Consider the following 15,051-nt stretch of genomic DNA (forward strand, 5'->3'; position numbering starts at 1 on the left):
CTGTAGCAGTGAGCTGCTTGGAAAGGCCTCAAGACTAGAGCTGGGCTGGTAACTGATTTTGGGTGGCAGTTCCAAAAACATAAATTTGGTTCAGGTCAAGCTGAAATCAGATTTTTTTTTGTTTTTTGTTTTTGAATTTTTGGTAATGTAAGCAGTGTCAGGATGAGCTCCACCCTGACATCTGGTGGTGAAACGTGGCAAGTTGTGGAAAAAAAACTTCAGGGGCCGGTCTCATTTGCATAGGCACACCCACCCCGCCTAGAATGAGGCCATAGCTGCCCAAATGGTCACTTTGGCTGCTGTGGGATCCCCAGTGTCTCTGTTATTGGGGCAGGAAGAATAAATTGTTATTACGCTGATTATGGGAACTGTGCTTGGAACTGTACTTGGCCTTTTGTTATGATGGAGGGACTCACCATCACCTAAGTAGCACTCTCTAGGCAAGGGTCATGGGTTCCAAAACTCTGTGAATTAAGAGAAGCTGGGGACAAGTATGAATACTTGGTGGCATGGGCCCCTTGGTGAGGGCCTTACATGCTAACTGCACTTCCTCCTTTCTCCACTGTGGAATATCAGAGCTAATTTTGATTTCATTAGGAGTCTAGTTATAGGCTGCTGAGCTCACTTTGGGCTAAGGGTGCACCAGCCCTGAGGCTCCCCTACTACAAGTTGAATTCACTAAAGAGCTGAACTGACTAAGAGCTGAAATCACTGAGCGTTGTGTTAAGTAGTGGGGGAGCCTGAAGATATAGTGTGGAGCAGTTTGCCGGACGGCTGGAGTGCCTTGTGGACCAGCTGCTAGTGGGATGCGGAGCAGTTCGTGGGGCGGCTGGGGGAGCGGAGCGAAGGCCTGTGGAGCTGTGGGGCGTTCAGCTTCAGATCACGTAAGGTGCCTCTTACCCCCGTCCCATCTCCACCCAGGTTGGGAGGTAAAGCTCCGCAGATAAACTTTCGAACTCTGGGGCTGCCCTGACCAGGGACAGAGACTTTTGGGTCATTGGACTTTTGGTGATCTGGGGTTGCTGGACTCAAGAACCAAAGGGAAAGGGGCATGCCCCAATTTGCTTGGGGTGAGGTTTTTTTTTTGCTCATGGTTTGTGTTATGAATCCTGTTGGTGGTGTTTCCCCAACATAATGCCACATTGTTTCTCTCTGTTATTAAAAGGCTTTTTGCTACACTCAGACTATGTGCTTTTTGCTACACTCAGACTATGGAGGTGCCCAGCGGGGGTGGTATATATTTGTCCCAGGTCACTGGGTGGGGGCTTGAGCTGGTTTGCATTGTGTTATTGGATTGGATCCCCTAGATATTGAACCCAGCCCTTGTTGCTGCCAACTCTGACGGGCAGAAGGGTTACAGTAAATTGAACGAGTCCGTTTCAGGTCTGTTCCAGAGCAGAAATTTGAACCTGGTTCTCCTCCATCCTAGGTGAGCATCCTAACCACTGGGCTGAAGGTTACAGGGGGGAAGAGAGGAAGAAAGTTACATCTGTCACCCATCATTCCTCCTCTTTTCCCTGTTTTTGTGAATGGTCAAAACAGCGTGTGTCAAATTTATGGAGCTCGGTTCCTGCCCTTCTCCTAACAAGCTGTTCCTTGAGGCTGGAGGTGCTTTGATACTTCAGTTAACGGGAGCCATAGAAGTAGCTATGATAGGCGATTTGATTGATTTCCATGGTGCGGGAAAGCCCTCGTAAATCACTACACAAAAGGACTTCTCATTATCACTGTTGAACGTCCTTAATGCTTCAAATCAAACCACTTCACGGTGCGGGGACCGTTCAAAGGAGGCATCACTGCCACAACACAAACCAACACACTACACTAATCTTTGCCATAATGTTGGTGTCAGGTACAGGAGGGGAAAACGTTCCATCATGCATGTCCAAAGGAACCCTCACTGGGGACTGGAGAAGAAAGGGACTTCGTATGTGGTTTCGTCACTACTGAACAGAGAAGAGAGTAATTTTAACATAGGTTTATTGGCACTAGAGTTACAGGTATAATGCTGCAGAGCAAATGGGATAATTGAGCAGATGGGCAGTAGAGAAGATGAAGACGGACAGCGTGAGCGTGTATTCCGATTAGGAAAAGGGATTGTTCTTTGACCTTGAGTCTATCCTCTCAGCCTGTTCAGTTAATTATCTGAAAGGAGGAAAAAAAATTCAAATCAGGCTGTTTCTCAAGAGTTTTCAACAGAGTGGCATCAATTGAAGGCATGGAAGCGTGAATGAAATTTATACATTATTAAATCTTTAAGCCGGAAAGGCTCCAGGTGGCCAACGCTAAAACTTCAGCTCCTGATAAAAGGTTCCAGCACATACATTCTTACGTGCAGAACTGGGAATTGGCACAGACCGGCTGGAACAGCTGCCATTAATCTCACTGCCTCTGCAACTTTTCATCTCTTCTGATGGACTTCAAGGCCAGAAAGACCATGAGATCATTTAGTCTGACCTCCTGTATAACACAGGCTTTAGAATCTCACCGTTACCCTGACACTGAGCTCAACTTGTGTTTGGCTAAAGCACAATTTACCAGAAAGGCATTCAGTCTTGATCTGAAGGCATCAAGGGATGGAGCATCCACCACTTCTCTTGGCATTTTATTCCAATGATTTATCACCCTCACAGTTAAAAATGGGCCTTCATCTTACTCAAGTTCTTTTCTCCCTTGCAAATGCTTCCTGCTCAGCTTCCCCTATTATATACTGTATTTTTGGTATGATATATTTCTTTAACGATCAGCTATTTAATTCCATAACTATATTATTTATCTCATAAAGCCTGTGAGATACTTCTGATAGACACGATCCAAACCATACACTGGAGAGGGTTCAGAGAAGTGAAACTCCCAACTCTAACGGTTCAACGTAGATCCCACGGCTGGAAGTTGAAACTAAACAAATTCAGACCGGAAATAAGGTGTAAATTTATGATGGAGGGTAATTAGCTATTGGAACAATTTACCAAGGGTCATGGTGGATTCTCCATCATTGACAATTTTTAAATCAAGGCAGATCTTTTAGGAAAACATCCAGTCTTAGGAATTATTCTGGGAAGGTTCTATGGCCTGTGTTATCCAGCAGGTCAGACTAGATGAACACAATGGTCCGTTTTGATTCATAGATTCCAAGGCCAGAAAGAAGTATTTCTCTGGCATTGCATGACCTCAGATTCATAGATTTTTAAGGGACCACTGTGATCATCTCATGCCAGTGGTTTTCAACCTGTGGCCCAATCAGCACAGCGCTCCAGTCCAGATGACATCTTCAGGGCCATACAGGTAGTATTGGATGCGATCCACAATGGTAAATAGGTTGAGAACCACATTCTTGTCGGACCTCCTGCATAACCCAGGCCAGAAAGAATCTCGTTCAGTGATTCTTGCTTCCTAGTTCAAACAGTTGAAACAGATTTAGTTATGCCTTTGTCTGCTAGATTAAAGAATCCTCCAGCCTCAGATATGATCTTCCTATGTAAAGATGTCTAGACCGTGATCAAGTTGCTTCCTAACTTTCTCCCTTCCTTGCTGTTTTCCATCAATGCTAGCGGGTGTGTGTGTGTAAGAACATCACATGGGGGAGAATTGACAGAAGACATGGTTAGGATCCCTTCGCATTAAGGTGAGATTATACTTTCATGCAGGGTAATGATCAGATCTGGTAACCAACACCCAGATGGAAACACCTGAACGTAAATGATAGCAATTCCGTAGGGATGATAATACTGCAAACTGAATCCCGAGTGGAAGAATGCTGAATGGCAATCAATCCCACAGAGATCCCCTGAAGCAATGTCCTTAGGAGAATAGCTCTTGGCAATTAGAAGAGATCGGTTTGGAAAAAAACACATGCTTACTGTCATCTATCCGCCCGCTCCCATGCTGCAGCCACCATGCATGGGGAGGGTTTCTAGCCACGCTCTTCGGCATGACTGCAGAGGCCGCATTTAAGAGACACGTGTCCTGCAGCTGGCTCAGAACAGCTGATATAATTAGAACAAAACAACTACAAGCAAGAGGCCTTTGTCTGCAGTGGGGTGTTCCCTCAGTGCAGCTTCCCTTCCGTGCAAAGCCAACTTACGCTATTGATCCAGGAAATGTAGGCAGACACCCTGGTGAACACCGTGGGCTTCCGGTAGACATTACAGCCCAAGGAGGAAACAAAACTGGTCACTCCACAGACGTAGTAATTGCCATTCACCAGGCAGTTCAGAGGGCCCCCAGAATCACCCTGCAGAGCAAAGCCAAAGGGCAACAAAACTTGGCACATATTGCAACGAACAGCAATGTTTGGCTTTCTTAGCACTTTCCAACAGACAATCTCAAAGTGCCTTCAAGACTCCACGTCTCCCCTTCCCCAGTGAAGTAGACTATCTCTGAGTGAGGTGACTGAACAGAATAGCCAGCATTAGAATACAGGCATCCTGACCTGTGGAACTCATTGCCAGGGGATGTTGGGAAGGCCAAAACTGTAACAGGGTTCATAAAAGAACTAGCTAAGTTCATGGAGGATAGATCTATCGATGGCTATTAGCCAAGATAGTCAGGGATGCAACCCCATTGCTCCGGGTGGCCCTAGCCTTTGACTGCCAGAAGCTGGGAGTGGATGACACGGGATGGATCACTCCATTGCCTGTTCTGTTCCTGCTGAAGCATCTGGCATTGGTCACCATTAGAAGGCAGGATAGTGGGCTAGATGTACCCTTGGTCTGACTCAGTATGGCTGCTCTTATGACAACTCCTCCTGGGCCATCCACTGGTCCATACAACTCCTCTTCCCACAATATATAGGGCAATGTCTGGTGAATTCATTTCCTATCAGCACTTATAAAAGCCCCGGGCGAGTGTGGTGTCTCCCTTTGTGCCCGTCCACAGAGGATACGAGTCTGTTCTATCCCCAGCTGTCACAGGCTGGCTCTTCAGCGTCTGCTGCAGCACCCTATCCCTTTAGTTCTGGAGGTTCCCCGTTCACTTCCCAGAGCGTTGATCAAGGTGGTGGCCAGACTTGCAGCATTGCAGCCAGCAAATCTACCATTCATAGCCTCGTAAGGGGTTACGGCAAACTAACGCAGCAGCTGGCGAAGCACCAACGGCAGCCTGACTTCCAAAGACAGAAGGTCCAGCTGGAAAGTCAGCACAGGAGAAGAGAATGGAAAAGCGAGCGGTCCCTTGGAAAATCATTTTTTTCAGCCCTAACCCCCTGGGAAGGGAACACAGCCAAGTGGACATTGTGAATGTATGATCTCCAGCTTCGACCCACCAACCCAAATAACATACAATACCCAAGCTTAACCCCTACGCAGCATCTCCCTTCCAGGAGGTGGAGAGCCCTTCTAAAGGGCTATTCATCTGAAAGTGCTTTGGCAAGGAATTGACTGATGGGCGACACAGAGAGGGGAAATGACCAGACTGAGATCACACAGCAGGTAGGTAGCAGAGCCAGGAACAAAACCCAGGTGCCACTGGACCACAATTCGGAACAATACCCAAGTGTACACCTTCTATAGAAAACCCCCGTCCAAGGAGGCGACAAGAGCGGCTGAGATCCTGGCAATGCTCTTGCTTGGTTCACTCGCTCGGCAGTTACCTGGCACCCAGAGCGCACACCATCACCTCCAGCACACACCATGGTGTCCTTGACCGTGGAGCCCCAGTAACTGGAACTGGAGCAGATACTGTAGGACACGATGGGAAGCGAAGCTTGCTGCAGGATTTGAGCCAGCTGCCCATTAGCTGCGCAAAACACATCAGAGACCTGGGGTTAGTTTAAAAGGAAAATGGCCCGTTTTTCCCCAGACACCTGGGGTGAAGTTCTGAGCTGCAGGATCAAACACAACCAACTTCGGGATCTAGAATTCTTTTATATTTTCTTACTCGTTGGCCAACTTCTTATCCAATATATGAGCTTTGCTATGCTAATCTCTCCCGTTATGGAGTTACGGCCATAAAACTTGGCTGGGAATTTGCTTTCAATATGCTCGAAAGCAAGGGATTGGAGTCAGTCTGGACTGTTACGGGCACGTCTTGGGATCCCCAAATTATAGATCATTGACTGGGCCTGATTCTGAGCTCATTTTTATGAGTGTAAATTACAACTTCAACAGAGTTACGCCCAGTGTTAAGATCAGAACGAGGCCCAGCAGTTCGTAAATTTGTTTAATCTAGCGCATTTTCTGGAAAAAAAAGGGAGCTTCTAAAGGCTGCACTGGTGCTGGCCACCACACCAAAGGGAGAGTGCCGGATGACCCCACATTTCCCCGAGGTGTTCTCAGGGCTCGTGTGAATCAGTGAGCAGATCTCCAAAGGGCAGCTGACTGCAGCTCTGACGTTCCTCCGTAGCGTCTCCTCACTTAGCTGGTGCGGCCGGGAACGGCATGGTCCTGCATGTCAGGTCGTGTTGCAAAACCATCCAGGGGCAGCCGCGTAGCCAGGTGGAGGGAACAGGGGGGAGCGATCCAAAAGAAAAAAGGCACCGCCCACCCACTGCGGCGGTTTTACTCACCCAGCAGCGCTCCGGCGGCCGGCCCTCACTCGCTCGCTCCGGAGGTGCCGCCGAAGACCTGGAGTGAGTGAAGGTCCCGCCGCCGAAGACCCGGAGCGCCGCCGGGTGAGTAAAAGTGCTGAGGCAGGTGCCTTTTTCTTTTTGGATCTCTCCCCCCTGTTCCCTCAACAGGGGAAAATTTAAAAAGGCGGCAAGACATGGACAAGGCGCCACTTCTGCTCAGTGCAGGAGCAGCCGCTCCTCCCCCTTAGCTGCACCACTGTCCAGGAGGAATGAAGTGAGGCCAAGCTTCCTCTGGAGGGGGAGCAAACGGGGTTTAGATCTTATGCACCAAACTACAGACCAGGGTATAATCCTGGTCCCGTCGAATGGCAAAACTCCCAATAGGGCCGGAATTTCCCACAGGTCTTGTGTAACAAGTGATACGTTGGCTCTTCTATTACACATTTAATGGGAAGGTTTTAAAGGGCTTTGCAAACCGTTAACAAAGCCATGGGTCGCAACAAGTCTGAGCGATCACCACTGTTTTATACAGGGGGAAACTGAGGCACAGAACGGTCCGGGGTTTGTTCAAACTCTCAGGAAGTGTGGGGCAAAGTGGGGATGCTAGTCACATCCATGCCTCACCCACCTCCAAGTCTGTGCCCTCAATCACTGGGCCATCCCATGCCCCCTCTGGAACGTTCCTGAATTCCAGCACTTACTTTGGGTCAAGCCCCAGCCAGAGATGTAGCAAGGATTGTTGTTTGGCAGAATCTGGCCTGAACTGGGCAGTGCGGCCAGCTGCACGTAGCTGTTCAGAGATGCGCTCTGGGAGAGACGGAGCAGAGCGATGTCGTAGCTGCAGAAGAACAAAGGAAACCGCATCAAACGGCCTTTCACGGGCAAAGGGGTTGCATTTAAGTGACCCCCGCTGTCGCCGATGGTAAAACCGAGGCTGGGGCTTTCAAAGGAGCCCCAATCAATTGAAAGCAGGGGGTGGGACCACTGTGTTGTGCGACGGTCACTTGACAAAATGACCGTACTTGGTGATGGACACTGGGGGGGGGGGGTTGGGTTGGGTTATGTCATTCAATTTTTTGAAAAATTACCATGGACCACAAAATTTTTACCATGGGCATGTTGCTGACCCCTGATTGAAAGCCGATTGGAACTAAGCACTGAACTCTTCATTCTTTTGAGCAACCGAGCCCTAATGTCCCCTAAAGAAGGCACAGAAGAAGGGACTCAGAAGTCAGCTCTCTCAGGCACATTCCCACCGAAGGACAGCACAGAGGACTGGACGAGGACCCAGCACTAGGCCTTGTATTATTAAGCAGATGCTTGATAAGGTAGAAAAATACCTGAGCCCACTGCCAGCCCAACCCAGAAGCACCCAGTACCACCAGAAACCCAGCTCCCCAGCAGCTAGTCCAGAGGTGGGCAAACTATGGCCCGGGGGCCGAATCCGGCCCTTCGGACTTTTTAATCCAGCCCTCAAACTTCTGCTGGGGAGCAGGTTCCAGGGCTTGCCCCACTCCACGTGTGCCATGGCTCTGTGCAGCTCCCAGAAGCAGCAGCATGTCCCCCTTCCAGCTCCTACACATGGGGCAGCCAGGGGGCTCCGCACGCTGCCCCCACTCCAAGCGCTGCCCCCACAGCTCCCATTGGCCGGCAACCACGACCAATGGGAGCTGCAGGGGTGATGTCTGTGGATGGGCAGATGCAGAGCCGCCTGGCCGCACCTCCGCATAGGAGCTGGAGCAGGGACATGCCGCTGCTTCTGGGAGCTGCTTGACGTAAGTGCCACCCTGACCCCTCCAGAGCCCCAACCCCCTGCCCCAGCCCTGATCCCCTCCCTTTTTCCAAACCCCTCAGTCCCACCCTCCTGCACCCCAGAGCTCACACCTCCAGCTGAAGGCCTCCCCCCCTCCCCCCCGCACCCCAACCCCTTGCCCCAGCCCAGAGCCCCCTCCCGCACCCTGAACTCCTCATTTCTGGCCCCACCCCAGAGCCCACACCCCCAGCCGGAGCCCTCACCCCCTCCTGCACCCCAACCTCCAATTTCATGAGCATTCATGGCCCGCCATACAATTTCCATACTCAGATGCGGCCCTCTCGTCAAAAAGTCTACCCACTCCTGAGCTAGTCGGCCGGAGGATCCTGGTGGTTACCCAGGACAGTCTGTATGGAAAAAGTATGCAGGCCCAAGTGCTACCCCGGTACCCATTAGAGCTGTAGGAAGACACTGGCCAAACTGGAGTCTGCTTTCCTCATTTCCAAACACTGTTTGTTCTGCCTGTGCAACTCTACCTCCTTAGGCCCTGGACCATCCGGCTCTGGTCTGAACCGATCTGTCATACCAGCGAAGAACACTATTGAGTGGGACCTTCTCCAAGATATCCATTTGGGTTCTGGTTCCACCCAAGGGTTTTGAAAACTGTCTATACTGGGGGCCAACTCAGGCTGTACGTCACCGAGTAGCTCAGACGAAGGGAGTGCCAAGTGCAGCGCATTCTTATTTCTCCAGCGTGTAAGGAGCTCGGACTTTGTGACCCTTCATGTGAAATCCCTTATCCGAAGCCATGCAGGTGTGAAACAGGAGGTGCCTTACCCAGCAGCAACAGAGTTGCTGTTCCAACGAGGATGGATGACCTTACTCTGCACGCTCAAATACTGCTCCATGCCATCGTTCATATACAGGTTGTACTCTCCGGCAACCACCCGGAAAGTCAAGGATCTGTGGAGAAGAGGAACAAGCTGTGATGTGTTGTAAGGTGCCAACTTGGCATCAATCCCCCTTCGCCCCCAAGTCCTGACGGCATCGTGATGTGATTGGAATATGAGCCAGTCCCCCCTTTCTCTACTTCTGAGGGGAAGGGTGCTGAACATAATGTTAATAACTAACTCATCTAAAGCTCTTTCTTACCAGATCTTCACAATCTTTATCCTTGCAACATCTCTGGGGGGGGGGTAGGCAACTATTACTGACCCCATTTTACAGATGGGGAACGGAGACCTAGAGAGGCTAAATGATTTGCCTAACGTCACACAAGAAGTCTGTGGCAGAGCAGGTAACCAAACCCTGATCTCCCTGATCTAGTGCCTTAGCCACTTGTCCATCCTTTCCCTGAGTAGGAATCACATAGGAATCACCATACTGGATCAGTTCCAGGAATTCACTGAAGGTTGAGTACAGGCCTCAGGACTGGGCCTTGAATTATTAAATAGCCGCATGATAAAAAGGAACAAAGTCCTGTCTGAGAAGCCAGAGCCCAGCTGCTCCAGAGGAAAATTCAAGAAACCCTATAATGGGCAATTAGTGAAATAAACTGCACAATGGACAGATTTCTGCCTAACTCTAGAGCTGGCTGAAATTTTTCCATTGAAACAATCTCAGAAAAATCACAAAAATGTCTGGTTTAAGAGGTCATCTAGTCCAGCAGTTCTCAAACTGTGGGAGACAACCCAATTTTCATGGGGTCACCAGGGCTGGTGTTCGACTTGCTGGGACTCAGGCTTCACTAGCCTTAGGAGTCAAAGTCTTCCCCAATATCCCTTTGGATGAAAGGTGGCTTTTTTTGTGTGTGCCAAAAACTAAAATTTGAGGTGAACAAGGTTCCCGCAGTGAAAACTCAAGAATTTTCACTGAAAATGTGGGAAATTCTGACAAAATACAGGGCGGGGGTGGGTGGGGGAAGGGGGAAGAACGGTATACATTTATTGGGAAAATAATTAGCATTTTTCAGCCAGCTGTAACTAGCACCCGCCCCGGAAACATTCAGTGGTTGGATTCTGCCCTGCGGTGGGGTGAGAAAGAGAGGAAGTGTGTGTTTTGGCACACCTAGGCCCCACCAGGCAGGAGGATGAGCTACTTAAGTCATGTTTGGATCTGACATGTTCAAGACTAAACACTGCATTGTTGGTAGTTTCAGATGCTACTTGGAATGGGCAGAATTATACACAGGAGGGTGTGTATATAACACGCTGTGTCATTGTGTGCTACAGGCATAGACAGGCACTGGCTAGGGCTAGAGGAGGCTTAGGCCGCCCCCCAGCATCGCCGAAATTTCTCTGTCCAGCCATGCCAGGCAAAGCTATCACAGGGGGAGGGCCCTGCCTACACACTAGACGATTCCCAGCAAGTGGAGCTAGATTCCTCAGTCCCAGCAGGGATTGCCGACTCCTGAGCAGCGCTCCCTGGGCATGGGAAAGGGGATCCTGAGGTGATTGTGGGGGAGAAAGGGAGTCCCAAAGGCAGGGGGAATCCTGAGACCTTGCATCCAACGGCGCCAGGGCCAGGAAAGGGGAGGGATGTTGTGGGGGGACGGCCCCACCTGCGTGTGAACCCACGCCTCATGTGATGCTGGGGTGGGCTCTGAATTTGTGAGGATTGAGAGCCAACGGGTCAGAGCGGGGAGCCAGGCCCAGCCCTGCGGGACAGGCTCCGCCATGGCGGGGTGAGAGTGGGGCGGGCAGGCTCACCTTCCCCCCCACCCCAGTATTTTCACCAGCCACCTATGGGTACAGGTTCCCCCCCTCTGTGCTGATCCCCAGAGGTAGGAGTTGTTACAGCCGCTAGCTACAGAGCCTTGAGTCTTTCACTCAAGCTGTAGCAGTTCCTGTTTTCAGTTCTGGAGGACTCTGGTTTAATCCCCGGTGTGTTGGCCATCATACACGCTCAAGCAGTGGCTGCCTGTCATGCATCCTCATGGGTGGACAAGAAAGCTGCAGGCGTACAAGAGACGTCCCGCTCAAGGGTTAAGAGAAGGGGGAGCCCAACTCATCCTCTGCTAAAAGCACCCCCCTCCCCCATCTTCTCCTTTGCTTCAGAGAGCAACTCCCCTCCTTGCTTGGTGCATTGCCAGTGCCCGCTCCTGCTTTAGACCCTGACCCGCATCTGATTAAAAAGTCTCTTTAATGGGTAGATAAACCAACCACTGGGGCCTCCATTACCTGTCCACGCAGTGAGCTGCAGTCATCACCCAGTTCTGCCTCACCAACGTCCCACCGCAGGTGTGATACCATTGTCCACCAGAGTTATACTGGAGGGAAATCTAGATTTGGGGTGACGAAAGGGAAAGAGAGAGAGAATAAGACAGCAAATATCATAATGCCGCTATATAAATGCATGGTACACATCCACACCTTGAATATCGTGTGCAGTTCCGGTTACCCCATCTCAAAAAAAGATGCATTCAAAATGGAAAAGGTCCAGAGAAGGGGTACCAAAAATGATTAGGGGTATGGAACAGCTTCCACATGAGAAGGAATAGAAAGACTAGGACTGTTCATCTTAGACAAGAGATGATGAAGGGGTGATATGATAGAGGTCTGTAAAATCATGACTGGTGTGGAGAAAGTGAAAGTGTTATTTACCCCTTCACATAACACAAGAACTTGGGGTCACCCAATGAAATGAATAGCTGGCAGGCTTAAAAACAAACAAAAGGAAGCACTTCACACAACGCACAGTCAACCTGTGGAACTCACTGCCGGAGATGTTGTACAGACCAAAACTATAACTGGATTTAAGAAAGAATTAGATAAAGTCATGGAGGATATTAGCCAAGATGATCAGGGATGCAACCCCATGTTCTGGGTTTCCGCTCAGTCTCACTGCCAGATGGTGGGACTGGATCACTCAATAATTGCCATTCTGTTCATTCCTCTTGAAGCATCTGGCATTGGCTACTGTCAGAAGACAGGTTTCAGAGCAGCAGCCGTGTCAGTCTGTATTCGCAAAAAGAAAAGGAGGACTTGTGGCACCTTAGAGACTAACCAATTTATTTGAGCATAAGCTTTCGTGAGCTACAGCTCACTTCATCGGATGCATTCAGTGGAAAATACAGTGAGGAGATTTATATACACACAGAACATGAAAAAATGGGTGTTATCAAACACATTGTAAGGAGAGCGATCACTTAAGATGAGAACCAATTTATTTGAGCATAAGCTTTCGTGTAAGCTCATCTTAAGTAATCATTCTCGTTACAGTATGTATGATAGAACATGAAAAAATGGGTGTTATCATACACACTGTAAGGAGAGCGATCACTTAAGATGAGCTTACACGAAAGCTTATGCTCAAATAAATTGGTTAGTCTCTAAGGTGCCACAGGTTCTCCTTTTCTTTTTGTCAGCAGACAGGATACCTGGCCAGATGGACCATTGGTTTGGCACAGCATGGCCATTCTGATGTTCTCATGGTGGAAGAGAAGAGCTGCATTTTAAAAGCTTATGCTCAAATAAATTGGTTAGTCTCTAAGGTGCCACAAGTACTCCTTTTCTTTTTGCGAATACAGACTAACACGGCTGTTCCTCTGAAACCTGTCATTTTAAAGAGGAAATCTCTCACACAAAGGAGCAACAACCTCTCACCAGCCCAAAGTGAACGTGCATCAGGTGCATGAAGAAACAGTCTTGCTTCTATATGCACCAAGCACATCACATTAGCTGGTTCGAGCATTGGGCCATGGTTTATGGACTCGGTCTGTGCAGGGTGTGCCCTATAGATAGTGGGGCTGAAGTAGCTGGTTGGCTGGGGCTCCAGACACTACCTAGTGAAACAAAAAAACCACCACCACCAAACAAGAAGCTAAGGACTGAGGGTCAGGGCTGGGGTCCGCACAGAGGCATGCTTCACAAAGCTAAACTGGCAACGTGGCCTTATGCCAAGGCAGTAACAGCAAAGAATAGAGATGCCCACTTCAGGTGCCCATCATCCCAGACAGGCACACCCCTCTCTTCCCCCGCCAGCTGGGGCTTTAGAACTGGCAAAGGCAAATCCCCCTTGGGAGCGGCTAATCTGCACTCACAGGTATTCTGTACGCCATCCTATCTCTGCGCACCCTCCTTGGGTCATTACTGGGAGGAGAGTTAGATGGAGAAGGGACTTAGAAGTAGACATTGTACCCACCTGCCATGGCCATGCACCACGCTGTGCATTGCTCCCTCCGACAACGCGCCCACTGTCTTCCAGCGACTCTTCCAAGCAGTGTCCTTCAGGAGTAAAGAAGGAACAACATCTGGAATAGCCTCTGCGTATTGCAGGAGGAACCCCAAATCCCATCGCCTCTCTGCTGTTTCCATCACAGGATGGGAATCTAGACTTTTTTTTACTCCCTTTCTTGCCGAGAACATTTTCCTGCTCCAACTCCTCAGAGATAGAGTTTGAGAAGGGAAATGAAGCGCTCTGAGTGCCAGGCATCCCAGCTTTTATGATGAGGGGGCAGATGTTCAACCTTACTTGGCATCCACAGTGGGGGGCCAGTTTTCCAGGAGAACTGGATACACATTGCGTGTGGACCTCTTGAAAGTCTGAAGGGCCCCAATGGCAAATGTTGGGAGCAGAGCAACTTTGAAACCTGTGAGGCCCAGGGGGACTAGGGAAGAGATTAAACTTCTGGAGGCAAAATGGACACAGCGTCTCTTCTGAGGTGATGGAGGATTTTCTCATGTAGATCAGTGCACAGTGGGGCAAAACCAACCACTGCAAAGCACATTTCCATGAAGACTTCAGTCCTAGCTTAGACTTTGGTGGATTTGCCCCTGCTAATACCTATTCTGGATGTGCCCCTCCAGCTACCTCTTTGGGGTGGGGATTTTTATTTTCTATGTTCATACAGGGCCAAGCACAACAGGTCCCTAGCCTGGCTGAGGCCTCTAAATGCTACTGCAATGTGGGTGGTAACCAATAAGTTTCTTAGCACCAGAATGCAAGACATCACCGCCTCAAAAAAACAAAAACCCACTTACCACAGAGGACAAAGACAGCGAGGAGGAGTAGTTTCAGCATCATGAGCGAATGGTAGGGACAATCTCAGTCACTCTACTTCCTATATGCTTCTGGGTCTTATCTTTCATACCATGGCTGGTGTTAAATAGATACATGTGGGGAGGAAGGCATGGGAAGAAATGCAGGTGATTTGGAACTACAAACGGATTCTTGGCTCCATTTCCAAGAAAACACACATTTCATTCTTGGTTCCGGCGAAGGTCAAGGCTGAGACCTGGCATTGAGGGCACCGGATACCAATAAATGCTCTGGAGAGTTTAAAGAAAAAGAAAAAAAAGATTTTACCAATATAGAACATGCTCTGAGAAACTGGAAGTGCAGAATCAAGTGAGTTAGGGGTGGGTGTGCCTGAACAAACTTGGGACCAGTTTTTCCATACCTGGACCTCCTCTTGACCCCAGCTGAAATTGTGGGTGCTCAGGATTAGGGCAAGAATTCCATTTGAAAAAAAAAATGAAAAAAATGAAGGTTTTGGAATTTGTTTTTGCTCTGCATCAGGACAAAAACGAGACCTTTTGAAATTTTTCATGGAAAACAACATGAAGGCCTTCTCCTTGACTAGCCAATAGCCCAGTGGTCAGGACACGCACCTGGATGTGGGAGACTCAGCTTTAAGCCCTTGTTCTGCCTGATTTGGATAAGCTGGGATTTTCAGAAGATTGAAGGGAGTTTGGTGCCACTTGAAATCCAGTAGGCGATGGGTGTTTTTCTCCCTTAAGATACTTAGAAAAATTCTCAGTAGTAGACCTAGGGGGAGGCATCTTCAGGG

General features: G+C 49.2%; 1 protein-coding gene across 3 annotated transcripts in view; it reads right to left on the bottom strand.

Annotated features, from left to right (window-relative positions):
- The window catches only part of LOC140900626 (chymotrypsin-like elastase family member 1), a 58,734-nt gene that overhangs the window by 39,277 nt on the left and 4,406 nt on the right, over positions 1-15,051 (bottom strand). Inside the window, exons 2-8 of one of the 3 annotated variants that reach the window (XM_073318146.1) lie at positions 14,243-14,530; positions 13,404-13,486; positions 11,441-11,541; positions 9,099-9,224; positions 7,210-7,346; positions 5,591-5,736; positions 4,085-4,234 (exon numbers count right to left, since the gene is read on the bottom strand). In XM_073318146.1, coding sequence (XP_073174247.1) covers positions 4,085-4,234; positions 5,591-5,736; positions 7,210-7,346; positions 9,099-9,224; positions 11,441-11,541; positions 13,404-13,486; positions 14,243-14,285 — 786 coding nt within the window. In that variant the 5' untranslated portion in view covers positions 14,286-14,530. Of the gene's footprint in view, positions 1-1,963; positions 2,146-4,084; positions 4,235-5,590; positions 5,737-7,209; positions 7,347-9,098; positions 9,225-11,440; positions 11,542-13,403; positions 13,695-14,242; positions 14,531-15,051 lie in introns of those variants that run through there. The other 2 variants (XM_073318145.1, XM_073318144.1) reach the window with 2 other exon arrangements.

This window comes from Lepidochelys kempii, chromosome 20, assembly GCF_965140265.1.
Source record: "Lepidochelys kempii isolate rLepKem1 chromosome 20, rLepKem1.hap2, whole genome shotgun sequence".
Taxonomy (NCBI): Eukaryota; Metazoa; Chordata; order Testudines; family Cheloniidae; genus Lepidochelys; species Lepidochelys kempii.